Genomic DNA, 26,896 nt, shown 5'->3' with positions numbered 1-26,896 from the left:
GGAAAATCATTTTCCATCATTTTTATGATTTTAGTTGGCCATTTGACGAAGTATTTCTTTAGAACATGAAAGGTTCTGTGTTAATCTTTGATCTTCGCTGGTTTGAGTTCAAACTAATCAGTGGAGTGAGTTTAGAACACGGTTTTTCCTGTCAGAAACATGTTTGTTGTTCCATGACAACAACCTTCAGCTGCTGGGAAAGACTGTTTCCATGCAGGTTTGTGGGTTTCTGCCGTGGAACCGATGTTGGAGTGTAGGTGAGGGATCAATTGCGCCACTGAAATGGCTGAGTGACAGTGTGAACCTGCAGCTCTTTTGTGGTGTTGGTGGTGGTGGTGGAGGGGGGGCTCGTGTCAAGAGGCAGAGGGAGTGTGTTTGTGTCACTTGTGTTAAAACTGTGCATGTTTGTGTGTAACCACCGGTTCAATTTTCACCCTGCTCCACCAAGCGCCAACACTAGCACCTCTGCCGGCGTGCACCTGCCTCTGCCGGCGAGCATGGAGCTCAGTCAGGAGGAGCTTCGGCTTCTTGTGGCTCTCAGCTCTTCGGAGGTACTGAAGGGTTTAGAAAACCTAGTTTGGTCTGCATGATCCTCGCTCAGACTGAGTGAAGCTCTGCGCCTGATCTGAGCTCCACATCTCCTCATCTCAAAAATATCTTTGCTTCTCCCAAAGCAGAAGTGACGGCTGTCTATTCAGATTTCTAGGCTCCTGATTTGAGGCTCAATTTCATCAAAAATGAAAATGTCTAAACATGAAAGTTTTAGTTTCATCAAATTTGTTTCTAAGCTTTCATTAAATAAAAAGGAAATTTAAAACCTAAAAAGCAGGACCAGCTGTTTCTCCATCTGCAGATGTTTAGCTCCATCATTCTCATTTACATAAAATACGACACACAACGTGAAGCACAAAGGACTTTAGTTCAGTTACATCTTTGGTCCAGCAGCAGAACCAACTGGAGTCCTAGCTCCGCCCCCAGCCTCCTTCCATTGGTGTGTTTCATGTTTATTTAATCACACGGCTGTTCTGAGGAAACGGAGCCGACTGGCAAGCTGGATTTCTGTGGGCAACAATGGAGCGACCCAGGATTACTTTCTTTACTGTGTTGTGCATTGGTGTGTGTGCGTGTGTATTTGTGTGTGTGTGCATCCCCAGACAATATCCTGGCAGCCAATTTGTAAAATGCAGTTGCTCTTGAAAAACTCTCCTCCTTGCTGTCTGCAGTTTGGCTCTGCCAGCATCCGGCAGCAGCTATTGTATGCCCCCCACCCCCACTGCCATTTTGGCCTGATGAAGTGTGTGTTCATTTTCAGTGTGTGTGTGTGAGATTGTTTACTTGCCTGTGAGTGTCTCAGTGTGCTTTTCCCCCTGAGTGGGTTTTTGTGTGTGGGTTGTGCAAACCAGCCACACTGTTTATGCTCAGGTTATTGAATCTGTGTTTGTGCATCGGAGTGTGTATGTTTGTGTGTTTGTTATGGCTCTGCAGCGTGTGTGAGTGTGTGTGTGAAGGTGTTTGTTCAAAGTTTGCACTGTAAATATCTCTGAAGGTATTTGAGGCAGCAGACATGCGTTCCATATTGTGAAGTTAAAGTAGGACACCTGGACGAATGATCTGCATTTAACGCATGAAAGGAGTGTGCATGTGAAATGAAACGACAGTGAAGACAGAAAAGGAATGGAGAGAAATGAATGTAAGGCTGGAAGTAGAGATGCCGTGGATAACCGGCGAGGACTTGGAGTTGCACATGCAGTTTTTTTCTCCTGTGTGCATTTCTAGATGTCTGTTTCTTCTACTTGTCAATCGTTTGCTGGCAGTTTAAATAAAGTCGTACATCAGAGGATGTGGTCACTGACTCACAAACAGACTTACCTGTGAATAACAGAACAAACAGCAAACCAAACACAGTAAAGGTTTTTGCTAGAGCCTCAGACTCTTATTCTACCCAGCAGGACGTTAACAGACCATTTCTGCTGCTTTTGGAGACTTTTGGTGTTTTTGACATTAAACTGGTCCGGCTCTGTGGTTAAGGATAATCATCTTCGATGATCTATTTTCAAAGTGTTCCCAGTGGTCTTTTAATTAGGATGATGCCGTTTTTAGCCAACATCTAAAAACCTGCGTCGTTTTCAAGGACATAGTTTCTGCAGAGCAGCAGAGATTCATTAGAAATTCCCAATTTCCAACCCAACCCCTTAATGCTGAGTGTCAAGCAGGGAGGCATTGGTTCCCATTTTTAGAGTCTTTGGTCATACTCGGTCTGGATTTGAACTTAATTTGAACTTGTTTAGATAAACTGTTTAGATATGTGTGAATATTAGGCCTGAAAATTCATGTGTCTGGAACTTGGGAAATCCCAGGAGGTGCATTGAGCATCATCCAGAGTTGAAAGGGATCAACAACACCAAGGAACTTGTGCACCACCGAGGTGGAGAAAAAGTCTTTGACAAATGTTCAGCTTATTTCTATTTGTATTTGTTCTGTTTGGTTTTCTCTTTGCTTCTTTTTGTTTACTTTGACAAACTTCATGAAGTCCGTTCTGTTCCGGTTGTGTTTGTTCTTCTTTGGCTCGAGTTTTTCTGCCTGACTGTTGAGTTTTCTGTCAGTTTTTCTGAAACAGTGACAGTCGTGTTGGTTGAACTCACATGCGGACATGCTGACACTGCTTCTTAGTTTCCAAAGTTCTCTCTGGATTTTGTGGCTCCTCCAGGAGGTTCTGCTCACCTCCTGCATGTCTCTGTGGAGGAGGCCTCAGCCGTTGCAGTCATGGTGTTTGAGGAGCAGCTTGCTGGTCTTCAGCATTTTGGGTGTTCCTAAGTTTGTTCTTGTCTTTAGCCCCTTCCTGTTGAAATGTGGAGTTCTGCTTTCAGGTGTAGATGGTTTTTAACCCGGGGGGGCCAGAGATGCTCCCCTTCAGCAGATGGGGGAGGTTCCTCTCCCTTCTGAGCAGATGTGACTCCTGTTCATGCATCAACAAATCAAATCAAGAAGTCATCAAATCTCTGGTCTTCCATCTTGGTGTTTTAATTTAGGGGCAGATCCTGGCTGCAGACGTGGTGCTGGCAGCGTCCTCGCTTCACCCTCTGGCATAGCCCCCCCCCCCCCCATCAGGAAAACAAGCAAACACTTTTACAATCATTCCCGTCTGCACAGCAACGCATGCAGGCGGTGGGACAGGGTCTGTGGAGTCAAAGCTCGGCTTCACCTCCCCCTGCCCCTCCTTCTCCCCTCTTTGTCTAAGAGAGGAAAACTTTGTTCTGATTTTAATGTCTAACTGTAAGTTACACATTAATAAGCCTGGGCATGTCCAAAGCCAGGCCTGTGGGCCAAATTTCTACCATCAATAGATTTATCATGACAATCAGTAAGCTATTGATTTTGTTTACTTGATCTGCAATGTGTAGCAATAATTAATAGTTTAATGTGATCATGTGTTCTAATTAATCAACGATTATTACATGTCGGTACCGTTACTGTTTACTGAAATCATGAATGAATGTTTTCTGAAGATAATCAATCATTACTAGGCACTGGATGTTGTTACTTGAAAAGAGTCTAACTGATCAGAACCAACAGAACAAAAACTGTAAGATTATAAAATTAATGAACTCAGTAGGGGGGGGGGGGTTATGTAAACTTGCTTTTTCCCGTTCCTTTTCAAGCAATAAATCAAGCTCTACTTATACTTCATCATGTCTGTAATGAGTTTGATAAATATGTGTAAACTCTTTATTGCTGTGACTACAATGCTTGAAATATATCAAATCAAATCAGAACAATAATATTTAGCTCTCAGCTCTTTCTGAAAACTGCGTGTGCCAGTTCTTGATTGGGATTGGCTAAATGAGGTCAGTCGTTGTAAACCTGTGGCATCACCTGTTTTTTTTCCCAGACAGACGTTTTCTTTTTTTTATTTCTGGTCTTCAAATATAAAAATTCACAGTAATTTGACAAAAATGTATTTACTAGTGGCGTGCGGTCAGGTGATGCATGTGAGGCTTGGCCTCACCTGTCATTGTGACAAAATATACATTAAGTAAATATTAGTTTCCAGTGATCCATGTTAAAGATACATTTTCAGTTGACTGGACAAGTTTTCCACATTTTCTGAATTTGAGTGCTGTGCGATCACATATGGAGCGGAAACTCTTGGTGAGGCTCCGGAGCGCTTCGCCTCATGTCTGACTGCAGGAAGCAATTTTAACAGAGACGTACAGTCAGAGCGCTGACTGTAAGGGCGGAGGAAAGGCTGCCTGACGTGAGCTGACAGCTACTGTGGAGCTACACTGGTGCAGTAGAAACAGAACAGACTAAGGATATCTTTCTCCAGTGAGAGGGAGAGGGAGAGACACGACTAAAGGAAAATGACAGGTCATTTAAGCTTTTTGTGGAGAAAGATCGCCACATGGACTCAAAAAGTAAGGCCAAACATGGTTTTCAATCTTTGTTTTTTAAAAATAACATGGGAGTAAGTGGAAAAGAATGTACGTATATGAAAACAAAATTTTAGGCCTAAAAGAATACATTTTATGATTATTTTCATAGACAACTTAAGATGACACTGATAAGCTCCAGAATTTGAAGTTGGAAAAATACTATAAATAGTTACTGAGGGTTTAAAGGAAATGTGTGCTGAACACATCTGTACACTTTAATTTGTTTAAAGTATATCCCTTGGGCTATCCTATGACCCCACCCTTCCATTGACGTGTTCTCCCTACCATGACAAAGGTGGATAAAGGTGGAAAGATTTCATGTAATCCATGGACACCAGTGAAGATCACAAATCATTGAAGAAAAAAGGTTCAGAGCACTGTCTAGTGGGTCTAGATGACCCAACTCCCAATGTTAAAGTGCCTAGGATAGGACAAGGGTTACATGAATAATTTATACACAAGAAGAGTGTTCTATCCATGTCTATAAAAGAAATATTCTCAGCAGGACAAATATGTTCTTGCGTGTATCTTCTATGCTGTTTCCTGCTGTTGGATGAACGGTGAAACATTCAGTTCTTAAAATTGTAAATCTGATTCTAGAGGAGTCGGTGCCTCACCAGCCACCAACCTCACCGCACGTCACTGGTATTTAGGTAAACTGTAATTCTGCTCTGTGTGAAGAAATGAAAAGTAACCCATTGCAACAACAACAAAAAAAGCCCGCTAAAAGTTAATTTGCAGTTAATGTTATTAGATGGGTTCATGGAATGCAGGCAAATTGGTTGGCCCTCACACATTTTTAGAAAATCTGACCTTTGTAAAATATTTAGGCAGCCCTGCTGTAGCCTTTCTGTCAGATGAAATGTTTAGTCACAGATAAACGAGCAATCATCTGAAATATTAAATAAAGAGCAATACAATAATAAATAAACTGATGAAAGTGGTTAAAATACGATTAAAATCAACAGTTGAAGTAATTTAGAAACACTTTGATATTGCTATTTATTGGGTAAAAAGGTTTAGTGAGTATTCTATGAAATAAAAAGGTTTTAAAGCCAATATGAAACTTGAATTTAAAGTTAGAAGTGTGAGGATTCTGCACTTGGGTTTTTATCAAGTTCTGCCTCCCTGTCAGTCACACCAGGTTTAGGTTGTCAATCATCCACAGCCGTCTTCGTCAGTTCTTCACTGTCAGGTCATGTGCTCTGCTCTGACACCTTTTTGTTTCTCCATGGTTCCGTCATGTTGAAGTTTCACCACCGAGCCTGGTCTCCTGCTTATTTGGCGCCTAGAACAGCAAACAGTTCCTGACAGTAGAACCCGATCAGAACCAAGAATCAGCTTTCCATCTGCTGTTTCCTTGGAAATTCGGACGGTGGTTCATGATGATGATGTTCTACAGGTGTGGTTCCCCCCACCCCCCACCAACACACTACTGGTGTGCAGATTTCTTTTGGAAGCTCTTATGAATCTGATCTTTCATTACTTCTTTGTGGATCAGAAGTGAAAATAGTTTTTTTGTGCTGAGTTACAGATGCCCAAATGTTCCTTTTTGACAGCTGCGTTCATGACAAACCTTTTGTGAGTGAATCTGCTCATCTCCTCTGTGCTGTCCTCTTGCTGTGACCTTCCTCTCCTCCTCCTCCTCCTCTTCCTCCTCCTCTGCCTCTGTAACTTGTAGCTGCCGTTAAAGAACCTCTCCACGTTTGTCTTTTCTGTGTGTGTGTCTGTGTGTGTCTCACAGTGACCCCTACTGGGAGCGGCCGTCTAATGCAGGCAGCTGCTCCAGCGCCCGGCCCAAGACCCTTCACCTGGCGGGCCAGCAGCACACTTCGTCTCCATGGTAACGTTTGCGAGCCCCGCAGCAGCAGCAGCAGCATCAGCTGTGCTGCTCGTCTGTGTTTGTCCTGTCATAGGGGGAGCATGGCTGGACTGCTGAGCTTTTCTCTTTGTTGTTGTTTGTTTCTCAGGAGAATGCGTCCTGCCGTTGTCGCATTTGGAAAAGTGTTGCTGCACTTTTGTTTTCTCTCAGCTTGAGTCGATTTCTCTTTGTTTCTTTTTTGTTTTGTGGGATTCAACACAAAAAGTGAAGTGCGTCTCAGCAGGAAATGAAGTGGCTTCTGATAATAACTTAGACAGAAATCTGCCAGGGCTTTCCTACACAGAGACTGTCACTCAGGATTGATTTAAATGAGGAAGGACACGTCCGGTGGCCTGGCCTGTCTGAACAATCCTTTCTCAATAAACGTCTTCGTTTGCTCCAAATGAAGCTGCTCATTTAACTGAATCAGCAAAAATGCTGACGGAAGGAAGACTCTAATGTGCTGCATTTATTTCTCCTTCCCTAAAATAACCAGTTTTATGTTTTGGTTCTTTAAAACTCAAGATTTTTTAAACTTGGTTATTTTCTTAATGTTTTTTATGTGCATCTGATTTCATCATTATGCAAACTAAGACTGGCAGAGCGACCAAAAGTGTCACTTCAGTTATTTTAACCACATACCAGGAAATGTCATCCAACGACTCGCTGGGAAAAGTGTAAAAATTACTACAATGATTAAAAACTCAAATAATAAATCTAGGTTACAAACATCTGATTTCATGTTCAGAACTATTGGAATCAGAGAAAAAAAAGTCAATTCACAAGCAAATCTGGTTAGTCGAGATATGAAAGGAAACATTTCTGAACGACGAAACAAAAAACACTTTTTTTTTAAAGTCCTCCTTAAAGAGCCCCTCCAATGAAAACTGTTTTTACTGTGTTCTTCTGGCATTTTTCTAAAAAATTAAGGACATATGAAATAAAACGTAGCAAAAATGCATTTCTGAGTATTCCTTTCTTCGAATTGTTGTGAATCAGGAGCAGACAAAAAAATGCAGTCGATAAAAAATCGTATTTGTGACTTCGAAAACAAGCGGGGCGGGCCTTAAGCTCCCTGCTCCGCTCTATTCTGATGCACTCGCTGACAAATAGATCCGTGTACGTCTTTGTTTTCCTTGTCTGAGCTGGAATCAAACGCATCAAAATGTTACTTGCCGTTTTTGTTGCACCGCTAATGTCAGGCTGGGGGTGCGAGGGACTGTGAACCAGGGGAAAAGACTGTAAACAGCTTTCTGTTACGGGCGACAGGAAAAGGGGCAGGCTTACTCCGTGCTGACAGTCCCACCCACATCTAGAGGTGAATTTCTATTGAACCCTTGCTGCTCTGCAGAAAGAAAACAACACAGTTTTTTTAATTATTTTTTTTTATTATTTTGGCTAAAGGCAGCAATGTCAAAAGGGCTCTGAGATCTGAGAAACGCTTCCAGAATAGATCAAAAGATGATCGTAGTGGGACTTTACAACTTTATGTGTATATATGTATACATTTATATAAAAACAAACTCTCAGGAAAACAGATTTAGTCACGACTGTGTCTCAAACAGGTGTAACTGTACATAAAATGTGTCCCTGCTCATCTCTGACTCTGTTTCTCAATAGTTGGACAATAATGAATTTAGCGATACTTTGTGCAAATATTAAAGTCATTTTTCATCGGTTAAAGGTTGAGGTAAACGGTTAATTGATGAACCAATTACTATTCCTTCAATTCATCCAGACCAATCAGTCTGACGCAAAGTCGAATTGAATGGACAATACCAATAAAAGAATCGTTTCAAAATGAGATAAATTGATAATTGAATTGATAATGGAAACTATTATTTGGATTGAGAGATATTGGGTTTATTTTACCAACCAGATGGAGCTGTCTGAGCCAAGTTGTTAATCTAACTGAGTTACATTATTAAAAATCAAAATGAGATACCTTGATTATCCAAATTGGAAAATACAAGGTGGATTGAGACATGGTAGGTTTGTTTCACTACAGATTAAAAAAGTGCAGCAAAAACTGATCAGTCCATCATTCCAGTCCAATGTGTGGAAACACTTTGAATTTAGCAAAGTCATGTGACCATCCAGTGTGCTAGAATGTTCTAAGAATGCTCCCTTTGGATTCTTTAGGTGTGGAAAAACAACAGTGGGCTGAACTTTAGGAAACTAAAATGTGAATAGATTTGACATTCATTCATGTCTACTTGTTTGTTTGGACACATATTTCATTCACACTTGATTATCTTGAAGAATTCTAAGGAATCCCAATAAGGGACAATTAGGATCATATAGTAACCTATGGAGCATTTTAGACTGTAGGAGGAAAGCAGGCAAACTCCACACAGAAAGAACCTGGACTTGAAACAGGGCCTTCTCGCTGGGAGGAGAGAGAGCTAACCACTACACCACTGTACAGGCCATCTGTTTAACAGTCATTTGTAAAAATAAAAAATAAAAAAGCCTTGACAGTGACGCGCCCCCAGCTTTCAGCTGCAGGTGGTGGAGCAGGTCAGAAATAAGGGAGCATTCTGTGACAATACCTGAACGTTAAGTGTACACCGGGGGAGCCATTAAGAAAGTGGAAGCAGATGAGACCATCAGCTGAAAGCAGGTGTCGTTCCAGAAGAACATCAAGTCTACAGACCGGCGAGGTGGGGGCCGGAAAAACGGCTAAAGAACGACAGGGGTTTTAGTTTTAATGCAGACCAGACGCTCACTGAACAGCAGATCAACACTTACAGAAAACTGCAGGAAACACATGGAGCTGAATGCAGACTCCATGTTTTTAAATAGAGAAAATGGCTTTTCTTAATATACAAACTAGATTGCTTTATAGATGCATTTAATTCCTTTCTAAACAAAGGGGATTTTATCTTGATTTTATTATTTATCTAAACTTTCAACAGACAATTTTCAGGGTGAAGTAATGGCACACAAACAGGAGGAGAGATTCGGTCTAAAACTGAGGAGCTGCTCACCAGCCTCCAGAAAACCGATCCGTTCATCTCCAGCTGGAATCAAAGCAGAAAAGCACGACAAATTCCCAAACAGCCAAAACAAAGTTAGGGGCTTTCCTGATGCCCACATTAGTGTTAAAAACAGAAACATCCTTTATTGGCAACTAAGGTGGTTGTGTGTCTTTGTCTGTTGTGTGTCGGTGTCATTGTAACGTCAGCTCTGTGTATTTTTGAGAGTCCAGAGAGTGAACTCAAGATAAATGTAGGAGGACTTGTGCAGACTAGAAAACCCAATGTGTCTGTCGTCTGACTTGTATCTGTGTGTGTGTGTGTTTGTGTGTAGGTGTGTGTGTTTGTGTGATTCACTCATTTTCTGAATCCTCCCATTCAGGATCATGGAGATGCTGGAGCCTATCCAGCTAGTTACATGGAGGCACACCCCTGTTAGTTTGCTAGTCCATTGCAGGACCTTTACTTTAAATTCGTTTCTCTGTCTTTTGTTTGTGCTTCTGGCCAGGCTCCTGCATTGTGGTCACCTTTGCCTTCTGCGTCTCAGAGATGGGGAGGGGGGGTGGCGTGCTGAACTCTTCTGCTGCATGGATCCACTGCGGCTGTGCTGCACGGTTTTTGTAGCTTTCCTTTTTTAAATCCACACTTTTCTGTCCTGTTTTTCTTTTTTTTTGCTTTTTTTATCTGAGCCTTTTGATTCCTTTCCCTGATAGAATCCAACCCCAAATTCAATAATTTAACCATTTTCTACTTCCTCTATGTTTTAGCTCACCTCAGTGTCTTTGACTGTCAGGAAACATGTTAATAATGAAATGACGTGTGTGTCTAAATGTGTGTGTGTTTCAGGTATGTAGGTGTGTATCAGCCTGTGTGTGTGTATTTGTGTGTGTCTGTGTAGGGGTGGGTGTGTTTGCAGGTATGTGTATGTCTTTTTGTGTTTGTGTGCATATATGTGTTTGTGTCTCTGTAAGGGTGTGCGGGTGTGTTTACAAGCACGTGTATGTGTTTGTGTGTAATTGTGAGTGTTTTTGTGCCTGGCTTTGTGTTTGTTTGTGTGTTTGCAGGTATGTGTGTCTGTCTGTGTGTCTCTGTGTGAGTATTTGTGTGTGTGTCTATGTAGGGGTTTGTGTGTGTTTGTTTGCGTGTTTGCAGGTATGTGTTTGTGTGAAATTTTAAGTGTTTTAGTGTGTGTATTTGTGTGTGTTTGCAGGTGTGTGTGTCTGTATGTGTGTCTTTGTGTGAGTATCAGTGTGTGTGTCTATGTTGGGGTGTGTGTGTGTTTGAAGGTTTGTGTGTGATTGTCTGTGGGTTTGTGTATGCATTACTTGTGTGTATCTGCATGTTTGAGTGTGTGCGCAGGTGTGTGTGTGTGTCTGTGTGTTTGTTTGCTTCCCCAGAGTTTCGGTAATCTAATGTAGAACCGTTGACTGTCAATCAGAAGTGACCCCGCCCCCTGGCGTTTCAAACTGGAAGTACCCGCTGACATCCATAGAGAACTAAACGCTCATTTGACGTCGTCTATCAGAGGCTGACCGTCTTTATAGAGTCACGTCTTTGGAGCAATAATCGTCAGATATGAAGATAAATAAACATTTGTATCGTCGTTTCCACACAGAAGTATCCGACGCCGACAGGAAACACTGAAACGCTGCGCCTCACTCCTTCTGCCTTGTCTAAATGAAAACCCAAACGGTTGTCCGCTATGTCCATGAACACGTCTATCTATCAAATCAGCATTTGAACGATCACCCGCCCCTTTCTGTGTGTGTCCGTGTGAAGGTCCTTCCATCCCACGGGTCCAGCACCAGTCAGGGATGTGAGAGAGGAGCCGTCCCTAACCTGACAGAGTTCAGATAGACAGCGGGTCTCTACTTCACTGATGGAAACAGAGATCTTCTGTTAAAAGAAAGTCCTACTGCTCATTGGGCAGTGGCCCACCTGTAGCACTGTGTGCACACACACATTTGCATTCATGAAGCCTCTGCTTTCCTGCATCTCTTGTGTTTACAGTGATAAATTCTGACTTTTGCCCTGCCTTTACCCCTCCATCCCACTGAGCCACAGCTCGCAGTCACCAGCGGCGCTTTCCCTGCATCACCTAGGCCTGTTATGGCGGCACGTTTTCTCCCTGAAGGAAGCCTGTGAGCTGGGGAGGAGGTGTGTTCATGAAGTACACCGTCTGGCTCCAAGACAACACTCAGATTGACGTGTTTAAATGGCGGTGCTGAGGGCGTTTGGGGAGGGTTCTGTGAGCCTGGAGCGCAGACGCATTTGCATAATCCTAATTAACTGCTTGTCCTGACAAATGTACGTTTTCTACGGCTTTGCCTTTGGGAGCCTCAGAATCTGGTTGCTGCCGTTTGCAGACGATGTGGTTCTTTCCGTTTCCTCACGATTGTCTGCTGCTGAATGTGAGAATCGGCACCTCCACGTCTGAGGAACCAGCTGAGGGGGTTTGGACATCCGGTCTAAATGACACCTATACGGCACCACCTCCCCCAGCAGACCAGCGGCACTGCGGCAGCAGATATCTATGCTGGTCTGATTCTGGAAAGGTGGGAGACAGTAGAGCGCTGTTGGCTTTGGTTCCATGGCTAACGGTTGCTAATGAATGGACACATTCCTCACAGAACTCACATGAAATCAACATTACCTCATTTTAATTGTATTTGTGAGGTTCCACCTTATGATGTTCTTATCCCTTATGACCCCACTCCCAACGTTAACGTGCCTCCAAGGCACGTTAACGTTGGGAGTGGGGGTCATCTGGACCCCACAAGTTAGCACAAGGTTTATACTGACTACACAATTTGTTACGTTTAGGGAAAAAAACGTATTTCTGCAAATTAAAACAAAATGATTGGGAGCATCATTTTCTGCTAACATTTAGAATTACATGCAGCAGACTTTATTCAGCTTTTTCACACTACTAGCCTCCAGGAGTAGTTTGAACCTTGAATTTCCTTTTTACTTAAGGTGGTATAATTAATGTTAGGAGAGAAATGCATATTCAGTGACCTTAAAGCTTTTTCAAATGTCTTATTCTGTTGAGTTTTACATATTTCTGCTTGTCTGTCCTGCAGGATTAATAGTTGCTTCTGTGGGAAAAGGCAGACAAATAAGCGTTCAAATCTCTTTAAAGGTTTCGTTTCAGTGAGGCTGCCTTTTATTCTGGTTTTAAAGGATAAATGTGGGAAAGAAATCCCAGCAGATCTCACTTTCATCCCCTGTCAGGGCGAATGTCAGCGAAGCTGTTGACGATCATCGTTGAGTTTGGTCGGGAATGAACGCGAGCGCTGACTCAGCACATTTTCTGTGTTCATACCTGGATGCGTGGGTCGGGTTTGCGGGAAAACAGGAAGTGTCTGAGAATGACTGAGGTGGTTGCACTGTGGAGGAGCTGGAATTTTTACTTGTATTTTTATTATATCACTTTCTTTCTTTTTTTTAGAAATTAAAAAAAATAAGTTTGGAGAATGATATATGAACATTTTTTAAGACAGAGCTGATTATTTAATGAGGGTGTCCATATTTCTGTACATGCCTGTGCATCCTGAGCTTTACCTTGACAGGAAAACACAGAGCGTTTGTAAAACATGATTATGTGATGTATTTTCTTTAAACACTTAAATAATCTATTCTAACAGGTCCTCAGATCACTCTGAAGCTGTTATTGATTTAATCCCATCTACAGGTTTACTGTCTCTGGACTATAAAAATAACAGACATTCCCATTTACCCCAGATTTCAGCATCAGGCAGTAAATCCTGCTGATGCCCCAATACACAGAAGTGCAGCTCTTCTCCCTCAGACTATCAGAGGAAGAACCTTGCTGCCTTTGTTCTGCTGGTTCTCCGCCGCAACAGCAGATGCTCTAAGGCGGAGTGGCAGCAGCACCTTGCTGCGCCTGCTCCTCCTGGCGCCTGCCTGCCGGGCCCACAGCAGCTCCATCTGGACGGTCTGGAGCTCAGCGCCGGTTCTCTGACAACTAGTCATTTGTTATAAGAGACAGGAAAAAGAACAAACAAACAAACTCCGCCCCCTCACCTGTATGCTGCTCCGCTTACTTCTGCAGGTTTGAGGAAGATGCACTTTGCAGCTAAAATGAGCTTTAGCAACCGTCAGACTTCAGACAGTCACACTTTAGGTTCCCCCCTTACTGCTTTGACCCTGGTTATTTATTTTAAATTTAGTTAAACCAAAGTTCTTCAGAAATAATCTCATCATGTGTAATGATGACAATAAATCTCTGGAACCTTGAATCTCTCGTGGCAAACACTCAACCTGCTAACCCTTCATTGGGTTTTAGACTAATTCTTGTGCAATTTCTCTTCATAAAAACATTTGTTTTTCTTTTTTTTTGTTTAGTTTGGTGGCTATAAAAAAAATAAAACTCACGGGTTGCCGCCGTGCTGCAGTAGCTGATGGGTGTAACGCTCCGCCCTAAAGCTCCGTCTCAAACAGACGGATGTGGACCCGCTCAGGCGGAGCCGTGTTCTCCTGTGAAGGTCATGTGAAGGTCGTGACGTCTCCTTTCAACAGCGTTGAAAGCCGTTGGTCTTCCCTCACAGCTTCATGCTGCTTCATGCACTTCTGTACCCGAAGTCTCTGATGTCGGGTGTCCCTCTCTGTGTTCGGGGGACAAAATGCAACCACCTGACACCCAGCTGCCTCATGGATTTGAACTCATCATCATCATCTTTAAGTGTCTTCCTCTGAACGAGGATGGCTGAGATGCAGAACCAGAGGGGAAGCAGACGCCAGTCAGACTGCGGTGAAGTCTCACAAAGAGGCAGAACGTATCCGATCGCAGAAGCTGCACGTCTGCTTTGCAGTGCTCTGCATGCGTTGCTGCAGCCGAAGCAGTTGACTGACAGGCAGCAGGCGTCACATTTATTAAGCAGAGTCTCTGAGCCGCAGTTCAAGCATAATTCATGAAGGCAGACATGCCTTCAAGGCTGGTGTGAAACAGGACTGCGGCCCCACTGCTGTGGTTCTTCCACAGCCACGGAGACGAGCACACGCGAAGAACAAAGCTGGCGTTGGTCAGTTTTACTTCAGAGTAAAAGATCAGGGAGCGGAGCTGTTGGTTTGCAGCAGACAGAGTCTGCGAGGAAACCTGGGAACTGCGGTTGGAGCAGAGCGTCTGTCAGATCCTCACGCAGGATTGGAGCTGATGGACAGGACAGACGTGGGTTTGTCTTCTCCAGCGTCTGCGCTCATCTATGTGAGGACAGTCAGTCACTGTGTCAAGAGGGCGTGGCTACAGACAACAAGATGGCACCTTGACATCATCGGCCAAAACAGGAAATCTTCAGCCAGAAAAACCTTCAACAAGAGATTCCTGTTCTGAACTTTGACAAATGTTTTCATTCCTGAACACTTTTGCTAGTCAAATCTGAAAGCAATAATACAGTTACTGCCCCCTCCCCCATTTTTAAGCAAACTTTGCCTTTCTAAAACCTGTTGACCCAAACAGTTACCGTCTCTTCATTTGTCTAAACTTTAAATCTCAGTTTTGAAAAGGTTCAAGTTATTTTCATCCCTGCATTTATTTTTTTAGTGTTACAATACAAAACAATTTTCTTTAAGTATTAATTTTTAAAAATGTGCTGTTTTGAAGTTGCACAGATACAGCAACATCAAATCCCAAATTAAATGAGATGAAAACAGCATCCCTGCCTCGTTGCTGTTTCATTTCCTACTTTTCCTGAATAGTTTTGTTAGGATTCATACATTTTGTACGATTGTTGTTTTAAGATTGTAAGACTTGTATAAAAAAAAAAAACATTCTTTCACAAAAAACAGACATGTGTTAAACGTTTGCAAACCTTCAAAATAAAGTTTGCATAAATGAAGGAGAATAGGCACTTTGAACATTTCTTGAAATCGTGTGGAAAGGCGACAATAAAAAAGACACAAATAATGCGTGTTTGCATGCATGCACACTCTCGGATACGCATAAAAAACAACGTGAATCACAACCCCGTTCTGGATGTTCAGTGCAAAGTTTTCCCGCAATATTTGAAAAACTTTTTGACCGCTTTATTCTCGACCGATGAATAATGGATCATTGATTTTTTTTCCCTTCAGTTTTCCTGAAACAGTTCTGTCTTTCTTCTCCTCAGACCGACTCCACGCTGACTCAAACCACAGCAGACTCAATCACTGCAGGATAAAGATTTGTCTGCTGTGGTCAAAGCGGAAGAGTCGCTTTCATCCTGCTGGCACTTTAGTGAGGAAACTTGTGTCCTGAGCAAAAGCAGTATCTGAGTTTTACACATCAATTGTTAGTTAGTGTTAACCTGGTGGTAGTCATGGACTCTGACCTGAACTTTAACAGCCATATCAAGTCAGTAACATCAGCAGCATTTTACCATCTGAAAAATCAAAAACAGAGTCAAAGCCAGACCTGGAGATACTTATTCATGCATTTGTCTCCAGCAGGTTAGACTACTGTAACGGCCTGCTCACCGGCCTCCCCAAACCAGCTGTAAAACAGCTTCAGTACATCCAGAATGCTGCTGCTCGAGTCCTGACCAGAACCAGGAAGTACCATCACATCAGTGCTGTGCTCAGGTCTGCAGCTCTGCTTGTTTCAAAGTCTCTCCATGGCCTTGCACCGAAGTACATCTCTGACATGTTAGCGCCATATAAACCATCTGGGACTCTAAGGACCTCAGGGACCGGCCCCCTGCGGGTGCCCAGAGTCAGGACTAATCAAGTGGAATCAGCGTTTCAGTCTAATGCAGTTAAAAGCTGCAACAGTCTCCCTGAGGTTGTGAGACGGGGTTCGACGGTGCTATGGTTCAAATCTAGACTCAAAATATTCCTATTTAGCCGTGTGTATAACTGAAGGGTCCTTATCCAAACCTCTTTTCATGTTCTTTTGTCTTTTCTTTCTTTTTAAGTACATATTATAATGATTTTGTTTGTCTTTAGTCTTTGCACTGTGACGTATTGTGATTTTAATGCATTGTCCTGTTTTGTGAAGCACTTTGAATTGCTTTGAGTATGAATGGTGCTTTACAAATGAACTTGCCTTGCCTAACCTCCGTCACTGTCAAGTACAGAAAATGACCAAACTGTTTGTCAAAGGAAGATGTTTTCATTTAGTTTGCAGCATCTTCATCATGAGGAAAGTTTTGTCTTGTCGTAAGCAGAAGCAGGCAGAAAACAGTCAGCATGAGGAGCAGGAGGAGGAGGAGGAGGAAGAGGGCTGGTTGAGATAGCAGCCGTTCAAACTTTCTGACTGCTGCAGCTGCTGCGGCTTTGGTCGCATATTTTAGCTTTAAGGCATGGAGAAAGCTAAACAAAGAATTACTGTCAGAGAGTTCATATTTATTTATTTGCATGCTCTATGGACGATTGATGCAGTTATGTGAGATAAAACAGCTGGTCTGAACACAATATGTCGTCATTGTAGCAGATTATTTCTTTGTTCTAAAGGAATTTTCTTTTTTATTGTTTTATCTTTTTTCCACATCAGGCTGCATGGTGGGGGAGTGGTCAGCACTCTCCCCTCACGTTGAAAATGTTCTGGTTCGAATCCCAGCTGGGACCTTTTTGTGTGGTGTTTGCATGTTCTCCACGGGCCTCTGTGGGTTTTCTCTGGGCTTCCGAATGGAGCTTGAGGCCTGCCCAGTGTATTTTCTACGTCACAAGTACATTTATTTATTATCTAAGCAGCATTTTTTCAGCGGCTCCTGATTCACAACGGTTTGAATAAAGAAATACTCAGAAATGCAATTTTAAGCTTAATTTAGGCTCTTAAAAGGTTAAAAACGGTTTTTAAAATTACATTTATGTTTTGCAATTTCTCACGCATTTACATTGACACAAAGATACACACATTTTTCACACACAATCTCACATGTACTCTTCTGCATAATCACACCATTGCACTCTCACACATTTACACTCTTCCACGTTCACGCAAACACACACTTTATACACACTCTTTTGCACAAATACAAACACAATAATACAATCGATCTTACACACACATTTAAAGTCTCAAACGAAAACACACAATTTCACACACCATCTTACATTCTTGCACACTCATTCACACAAACAAACACTGACTTACTTTATACACACACTATTGCACAAACTAAACACACTTTCACACTCATCATCATTCTTACACACACATTTACACTCTTCTTACACACACTTTTAGCACAAATGGATACAAATATACTCTTCCTCATGCAGTGCATGCACACACACACTACTCTTCATACAGTGCATGCACACACACACTGGTGTGGTCAGTGACTCCTCTCTGGGGAGCTGCAATCACAGATGCTCTGTTGATGGGATGTTCATTTCGTTAGCAGCCGCTCACACATTCGCCCTCATTTACACAATGACACAGGGAATCGCACAGTTTGACCATTATGTCTTTATTCAAGGTCACGCACACTTCCTCACACTCGGGCGCGCAGACAGGTCCATCTGGGCAGGAAGGGGCGAATGTGTCTGTAAGTTGGGCGTGCAGGGGGGGTGTTGTCCACAGCTTAAGTGTGTCTGTCAGCTCCTGCCACAGCATCAACCTGCAGAGGTGCGCTGAACGTGCACGGGGGGAGGTGAAGAGGGAAGTGTTAGGAAAACAATGCTCTATAGGGCCACAGTCACTGAAAAATTTTCTAGAAAAAATACGTTCTAAAAACGTTTTTCCATGTATTTTCTCAGTTCCATTATGTATTTTATAATGACATTTTAGACTAAAGGAAATAGTAAACTAGGAAAAGACACCAAGTTAGAAGAAAAACTAGAATCATTTTTTACAATGAAAAAAAACATTACACACCGACAGTTTAAAGTCATGTAAAAATCATGCTGCTTCTGTCTGTTGTACTTTCTTAAAACAAAAAGTGAGCCGACACGCTGTGTCGGCTCACGGGAAGCGAGCTGGCGGCCAGACCGGCTGGGGAAAGCGGAACAAGCCTGCTCAGGCCTCCTGAACCTTATGATATTTTTCTATTTTCATTCTTTCACTCCTGGCTCAATGTGGCCAATTTGTACATGGAAGAAGTCGAGAGAAGAGCCCTGGACTACTACTCCAAGCCACTGGTTCAGATATGTGGACGACACTTGGGTCAAGATCAAAATCCAGGAAGTGGAGACTTTCACAGATCATATCAACGCAGTCGACAAGAACATCAAGTTCACCAGGGAAGACACAAAGGACAACACCCTAGCCTTTCTAGACTGTGCTGTGATTATTGGAGAGGTCAGACAGCTCCAGGTTGAAGTGTACAGGAAGCCTACTCACACAGATCAGTACCCAGCAGTTCATCTCAAACCAGTTAATACTCTCAGACAAAAACTGGTTCATCCAAAGGACAAAATTCCCAGCTACACAAAGAGTAATGTTGTGTACTCTATCCACTCCAAAGAGAACTGCAAGGAACAGTATATAGAAGAAACCAAACAACCTCTACACAAGCGGCTTTACCAACATCGCAGAGCCAACCCAAGTGGACCTGAGTCTGCAGTGCATCTCCACCTGAAGGCCACAAACCACTCGTTCGAGGATAGTGAAGTCCGAATTCTAGCCAGAGAGAAAGGATGGTTTGAGCGAGGAGTGAAAGAAGCCATCTTTGTCAAGAAGGATAAACCTTCTCTTAATAAGAAGGTCTTCCATCCATCTACGGCAGTGTTTTGAAACCTAAACGAATCAAACCAGTTCCACCTGGGTCGTTAATAGCTGAAAGAGATGACCAGTTTGGGGAGGGAGTTACTGGCTCCCCAACCCCCAGCTGTGGACAAAGGACTCTTAACGACCCGAAACCATGTAGGCTAAGTTGACAATACCCTCCAGTTTCAGGTCTGACTCCTCCCCCATGAGCGCATATATATCAGCTCTTCAATCAACTAATTCAGAATCAGAATCAGAATCAGAAATACTTTATTGATCCCACACGTGGGAAATTTGTTCGTTACCATAACAACTGACAGGAAAAAAAGAGTAAGAATAATATAAATAAAAATAAAAAAGAGAACAAGGAAAATGTGGTATAATTTAAAGAGCTATTTACATAACAGTGCAGGTAAAGAGATGTGCAAAAGAAATGTGCAAAATAAAGAAAAGAGAAAAAAAATAATAAAAAATGTGCAAAGGTTATCTTCTGCATCGTGAATTATTGAACAGGGTTATAGTATTTGGCAGGAAGGATTTCTGGTACCGGGCAGTTTTGGAGCGGAGCTGTCTGAGCCTTCTAGAGAAGGAGCTCCGCGCTCCCATCTCTGAGAAAGAGCGCGCAGTTGCAGGGACGGGATGTGTGAGGAAGAAGGGGAGGGGGGGTAGTGGGCACATTGTCATAACTTAAAACACCCTGGCCGTCACATACTGCAGCGTGAGTATGTATCTAAAGAACATTCAGACCAACCTACGATCACGTTTAACAGATGGAAGTCTCAACGCCTGCATGAAGCTTAAACTCACCACGTATCAACCAGACTAGACCATCAGCAAAACTACCACGCAGAACCAGAAGTCACATTAATGCTAAGAAATACTCATCATTTATCAGCAACAGCATAACAAGGTTATTAAAAAAGAATCCACAGACTTATTGTACTTTAAAAGTGTTGAAATTACATCAAATGCACACATTCACTTGTATCTTTAGTTTTAAACATATTGTAGCCGACTGAGTTTAACTGGTGGCTGTTGGGTTGCGTTGAATGCATCATGCAGAGATCTGATTGGCCCTCAGTTCTGTCGCTCAGCATGTCGTTGGGGAGTTTAGACCAATGGGGTTCAGCAATGGGCCAAAAAAGGGAAATGGGAGGGCTGTTGCGCCAGTGAGGGAATAAAAAGTTGGGGGAAGCGCTCTCGTCTCGGCGGGAGAGATTGAGGAGTTGCTGAATTAATTGCAGGGCGTTTGTTGCGGTCTGCAGTAACCAGAATAAAGAACCTTAAAATAGTTTAAGTCTCCGTGCCTAAGGGTGGGAAATGGACACGACAGTATTGTATGGCTCTTTCAAAATTACGTTTAAAAATTTGTGGCGTTTATGGCTCTCTCGGCCAAAAAGGTTCCCGACCCCTGGACTATTGTGTTAAATTGTTGGGATATTACCAGAAAAGTACAAAATGGCTCCATCTTTACTTTTTTGTTGTTCTTTTCTATTGCTGCTCCCATGTATTTTATCCTGAACCGTCCTAATCCAGGTATAGTGGAACAGATGAATCACATCCCACTGGAACCCCACAAGAATCCTGTGTAATTCTCTAAATTGTCAGCCTCTGGTACTCGGCGTTCAGTCAAAAAGTCTTTCCGTTTTTTTTTACGAGTTGCAAATAATTTCGGAAGTTATCGTGAAAACGCTAAGGTGGCTACAGTGTAGTGGTGTCGGATTGAGGGCTTTTTACGTGCTACTAACTAAGTTGGAACTTAGCATATTCATAGAAATGTTTGTTTTAGTCTTTTTTTTTTTTTTTACTGATCCAAGTTACAAATATTGTGCATACGCTAACGGGGTTAACGTAGCCAACATGTACCGTGTTACAAACAAGTTCTTAATTTACTGTGAACTCAGTGAAAAAAGACTGACTGACCGACTTTTCTCTGACTCTTTTGTCTTGGAGAATGCACCTTATAAATCAACACGCCTTGTTGTGACATAATTTCAGAAAATAGACCATTCGTTGATGGTGCGCTTTATTATCCAGTCCTCACAATAAAGGCAAAAATCAAGCACAGAAACATCATTCCGTCTTCTGCTTATTTTTAAATTTCTAAATTCCCATCAGGCTCTATGTGGTGTCAGAGCCCCGATCAGGCAGTCAGTCTCACAGAAAGCATGGCATCAGTTCATGGTGCTCAACAGTGGACATTGTTTCCGAGTCTCTCCCCTCCACAGCGAGTGTTTGGGGAGCAGATAAAGCTTCCCGGAGCTGCAGCAGCTGATAACGCAGCACCTTCACACCGTCAGCGGGAGCCTGGTGACAGAGCTTTCAGGCTGAGTCACTCGTACAGAAGGGCTCGGTGCTTCTCAGAAATGAGTTTAAAAAGTCTTTGCAGAGCAGCAAAAGGAGAAGAACTGCAGCGAGATCAGCTCTGAAGCGGCAGCTCAGCCCTCTGAATAAGATTCTCCGCGCTCAGACGTATCATGGCGCTCGGCTCTCTTCGTGACAAAAACCTCACACAGCTTTTGTGAGTGTGGAGGGCCATAAGCTATTGAAGCTAATTGCACGGACAATAACACGGCGGGTGTGCATGCAAATCCACCAGTCGCTGCCAGTCGGCCCCAATTTTCTCCATTTGAGCTTTTTTCTCTCATAATTCCATCCCTTCACTAATTTTCCTCTTAAACCCTTCTCATCCATCCTAGAGCTTTTTGTGTTTCTGTCAAGTGTTTCCTTTTTCCCGCCTCTCTTCTTCCCTCCAGCCCACCCCCCACCCCCACCCCCCGCCTGATATGCATGGTTTGTATCTGGAGCCGTCTTACAACTCAAGGCCAGATAGATTCTGGACCGTTTTATTGAAAATAATGCGTTTAATTGAAAACAAGAAGCTGTTGTGAGGTTTGTGTGGGTCTGTGTCTGTTTGTATGGGTGTGTGTGTGTGGGGGGGTGTTTATTTGTGCAAATGAGGAGGTGTGCCAAGGTGTAACATGATGTGTTTTTACCATATCTCAAGGGGGGAGTGTAAAAACTTTTCAACCAAACTAAAATGTAAAATAACGCGTTTCCCTAAACAAAAGTCACAAGTCCATATTCATGGGGTTCATTGATCCTCCCCCATCCTGGGGCTCTGCCCATCTCTTCCGCTGCTCCACCCTTCCTCCAGCTCTGCTGATTCACCACACTGAGAGACCTTTTATATACCTGTAAAAATCGAATCAAACACCATCCATTCATCAATCCTACAAACTTACATTTGTAAGTTCACTGAGTTCAAAATCGTTTTGGGGGTGATGGGGTTGCTGGGGCCTATTCCACCAGCTGTTGGGCGGAGCCAGTGTAATACGTCTTGGACAGGTTGTCAGTTTGTTTAAGAGCCACACAATCAGGGGCAACTTAGAGATGCAGAATAACTGATGCCAACTTCACACAGAAAGATCCCAGCCAGGATTCATACCAGCACTTTCTCACTGTGAGGGGAGAGTGCTAACTACTACAACACCATGCGGCCCTTTCAATTAATCATATTTTTGCTAATATACTCTAAAAAATAGATATTTTGCTCTGGAAATTTTCAGTTAGTCCATGTCTAACGTTCTGTTACTGACGGTGTCTGTTGTTAAACATTTTGACACTGTTGGATGGAATATCACGTTTGAGCTGCATGAACCACGAGCTCTACTGAAGCATTTACAATCATTCATCCATTCATTCATTCATTCATTCATTCATTCATTCATTCATTCATTCATTCATTCCTTCTTTTATTCATCTTCTTCCGTTTTATCCCTTTCGAGGTCACAGGGCTGCTGGAGCCTATCCCGACCACTTATGGGCGAAGGCAGGGGACACCCTGGACAGGTCGACAGTCTGTCGCAGGGTCACACATATCACACACCCATGCATCCTCACATTCACACCTATGGACAACATGGAGTGACCAATTAACCTATGAAGCATGCATCCATAAAAAGGATCAATTCTGACTAGCAGGATATGTAAGATAAGAATTCACAAGAATTCCAGTTAAAACTCCTGCACACTTCTGGTGGGGGGGGCACCTGCTAGAAACGTGGTCCTCTGTGTCTCCTCATGTGAAGTCCTCAGATCGCCACTGTTTTCAGTCAGAATGTATCACTTAGTCCAACTGATTGATTGTCTTAATTTAATGTTGAGGCATTATTATTTTTATATCAGACTGTTAGCTCTGCCAGGAGTCATGCAGTAATGCAGAAAGAAGGGGAAGAAAAAAAGATCTTAACATTTTTAAAGCTGAGAGATAAACTCACATCACTGTGAGCCATGAAAACAATCAAAGTAATTTTTGTTGCTCTTAGATGTTGTGCTATGATCTAACACTTCATACTCTTTATAGCACACAATGAGCCTGGGTTAAGAACCTTTGTGTCACAAGAACAGGCAGACAGCTGGATCCAAATGCAGCAGGTTTATGAGCTCAGCTAAAAGTCCACAAAGCTGAATCCGGGTCAGGCAGTAAGGCAGGGGTCAATAACAGGCATGAGATCATCAGAGGAGAGACGGGATGGTCAAGATCCAGGGGAGAGTCGGGACAGGAATCAGAGTCAGAAACAGGGTCAGGAGACGGAAGCTCGGGTCCAAATAAATCGCTCGGTAATGAAGGCAGAGTAGCACAAACAATACTTCGCCCGTGGTTGAAGAATGAATGAGTCAGGTGTGTGGCATTCAGGAAGTGTGCGCTGGGGTTGCTGGGAGATGTAGTGTGGTTGAACTCTGAAGACGGCTCCCGCCAGTAACCAGAGGGGGAGTCAGAGTTCTGACTTCTGACACTTTGGTTGTGTTTTAGCAACAAGGATGCTACATTTAGGAGCCTTGCCAGCTTCAAAACATTAATAAAAAGCCTAACTTTAATAAGTAAAATAATATAAAATAATATCTGTACAGTGGAGCAAAAAAATATTGAGTCAGCCACCAATTGTGTTTCTCCCATTTAAAAAGACAAGAGAGGCCTGTTTTTTTCATCATGAGAGTCAAAATGAGAAAAGAAATTCCAAAAAACTACATTGTCACGTTTAGCAGACTGTGATTATAATAAATGCAGGTTTCTTTCTTCTTCAAGCCATTCTTCATGAAAAAACTTAAACGCTCATTGTAGCAGCATCAAAATAAAATCTCACTGGTTCATTTTTGTTATTTTTTTAATTTGGTCAAGTATTAACGCACCACAGCCGCCTCGTATTTACAGAACAGATCCATTCGTCAACCGAAGTGTATTTCCCGACATTAGTCAGTCTAGTCAGATTAAAAACCTTTCTGTAGTTTTGCTTTCTCTGCTTGTTTGTCCATCAACATGTATGCTGTTGTTTTGTATTTACTTGTTATTCTCAGTTGGCTTTGCATTCAGCTGAGGGAAAACATTTCATATTTGAAAGAGCATTTCTGTTCTCTGCTGGAGTTTTGTCCTCATTTTTGTTTCTTTTTAGGTTTTACAGTAACTTATGTATGTGCTGAGTTCAAAGGCCCATAGGAAAACAGAGCTTCTCTTTATAACTTTACACGTAAATGAGCAAAAGGAGCTGACTGACACTCAGAGCAGAAACACTGTCCGAGAAATGTGTCAATCTGAAGGTAACGTCAAGCTGAGGGTGAAATCTGCAGCTTCTCTGGAATTTAGAACTAAAACAAAGTTCAATGGAGAACAGGTCCTTTTTGAGTCAAGAACAGTTCTGCTGTCAGGCGCCTCACAAGGATGAACCAGTAGATGAAACACTTGTAGTTAATACCAGTAACGTGCGGTGAGGTCAATGGCTGGTGAGGCATTGAATCCTCTGGAGTCAGATTTACAATGAAAGAACTAAATATTTCAACATTCATCCAACTGCAACTAACAGCTTATAAAATCCACACAAGAACATATTTGTCCAAACAGAATATGTCTTTTATAGACAGAACACTCTTCTTGTGTATAAATTATTCATATACTGTAAACAAATGAAAGTATACAGATGTGTTCAGCACACGTTTGACCCTCAGTACCGGTAATTATTTCTGGTAATTTTCCAGCTTCAAATTCTGGTGCTTTAATCAGTTATCAAATATTGTCTGTGAAAATGATCATAAATAAATGATTTTACTTACATTTTTTTCCACTTTCTCCCAAGTTATTTTTAAAAACAAACATTGAAAAACGTGTTAGGCCTTACTTTTTGAGTCCAAGTGTCAATCTTTCTCCACAAAAAGCTCTATGATCTGTTGGAAAGTCTTCCTTATTTTCCTTAAGTTTATTTGAGTTTCTCCCCCTCAATGGAGAAAGAAGTTCTAAGTTTCTACGGCACCAGTGTAGCTACAAAGCAGCTGTCAGCTGACGTCTTCCCCCTGCTGGTGAGGCATGCTTCACCTGAAGCTTTTTCTGTGGGAGAACAGCAGCGTTTTGAGCGCACGTCCCTGTTAACATTGAGTCCTGCCGTCAGACATGAGGCACAGCGTTCCCGAGTTTCCGCTCTGTCTGTGACCGCGCAACACTCAAATTCGGCGATTTTAACCTCAGAAACTGTGGAAAACGTTTTGATTTGACTGAAAATGTATATTTAACACAGATCAGTGGAAAATAATATTGACTTAATTTACCTTTTTCTATTTTCTCCGAATTATGACAGGTGAGGCTTTGCCTCACTTGCCTCACCTGACCGCACGTCCCTGGTTAATACAGGACATCATTGGGGGTTGAAGAAGTACTTGGAGGATCCCAACATCCACTCAAGAAGCAGTCTGTGAATCTGGAACCTTCAAGAACCAGAGCTGAGGTTTCTGAGGCAGTCGCTGGTGTTGCTCTATTAGACCGATTCTCCTGTACCCCTCAGGACCTTCTGTGTGAGGAAGACCTACAACAAGAGATCCTTGGTTTATACCCAAGAGAGTTTTGTCACGTTTGTTTTTTACGTTTTTACAGAGGAAAAATCAAAAGTTGTTTAAAGTTTGCGTGATTAGAAATGTGTGCAGCCTTGACAGCAAGTGCAAAAACATGGGATTTACTAATGGATTTGTTTCTGTCAAAGAGCAAACTAATACATGCTTTTGATTTAGTTCATTAGCCTTTGATGAATATGCAATTTGGGGTTTTCTGACAGGATGCACAGAAAACTGGAAGGAGTAGATACATAGATAAGATAAAGATAAAGATACTTTATTGATCCCAGCTTGGGAAATTGGGTTGTTGCAGCGTCAGCGTTAGGTTCAAGATACAAACATACAAACAATGGGTGACAACAGAGAACAAAACAATCAATCAGAAAGAAACATCAGTGAAAAAACAGTTGTATTGCATGACAGCTCTGGAGAAACACAGACAGACCCTAAATGAGTTTATCTAGTACACATGGATGACAAGTTAAAGAGTCCAATGGAGTGAGGTATGAAAGATCTCCTGAAGCGGTTTGTGTGACAGCGAAGCTGCTTTAGCCTGTTGGAGAAGGAGCTCCGCTGACCGTCAAGTACAGGATGGAGAGGATGCTCCAGATTATCCATGATGGATATGATCTTCTTTAAAGTCCTCCTCTCCATTACAGCTTCAAACGTGTCCATTTTACATCCGTTTATGGAGCCAGCTCTTCTGATCAGTGTCTGCAGTCTATTAGTGTCCCTGGCAGATACGCCAGCAGACCACAGAAAAGAATAGAGTCCTGGCCACAACAGACTGGTAGAAGATCTCGAGCATCCTGCTGCACACGTTGAGTCTCCTCAGAAAGCAGAGTCTGCTGTTGGCCTTCTTATTCACAGCAGTGCTGTTGCTCTTCCAGCTCAGTCTGTTGTTGATGGTTACTCCCTGGTACTTGTACTCCTCTACCTCTGCCACATCTCTGCCCAAGATGCTGAGAGGCTGGGAAGCTGGTGGTTTCTTCCTGAAGTCCACCACTATCTCTCTGGTCTTTTCCACATTGAGCAGCAGGTGGTTTGCTCCAGCCCACCTCAGGAATTTATCCACAAGTTCCCTTTACTCCCGCCCACC

General features: G+C 42.6%; 1 protein-coding gene across 3 annotated transcripts in view; it reads left to right on the top strand.

The window, feature by feature from the left end:
* Positions 1–26,896, top strand: part of npas3 (neuronal PAS domain protein 3) — a 230,787-nt gene that overhangs the window by 62,278 nt on the left and 141,613 nt on the right. For 2 of the 3 annotated variants that reach the window (XM_023951301.2, XM_023951302.2), the window contains exon 2: positions 6,178–6,276. The exons of the other annotated variant lie outside the window; for it this stretch is intronic. In XM_023951301.2, coding sequence (XP_023807069.1) covers positions 6,178–6,276 — 99 coding nt within the window. The remainder of the gene's footprint in view (positions 1–6,177; positions 6,277–26,896) is intronic. 3 annotated transcript variants of the gene reach the window in all.

This window comes from Oryzias latipes, chromosome 22 (genome assembly GCF_053564925.1).
Source record: "Oryzias latipes strain Hd-rR chromosome 22, Olatipes_Hd-rR_3.1".
NCBI lineage: Eukaryota > Metazoa > Chordata > Actinopteri > Beloniformes > Adrianichthyidae > Oryzias > Oryzias latipes.
This window is presented reverse-complemented; position numbering and strand designations above follow the sequence as displayed.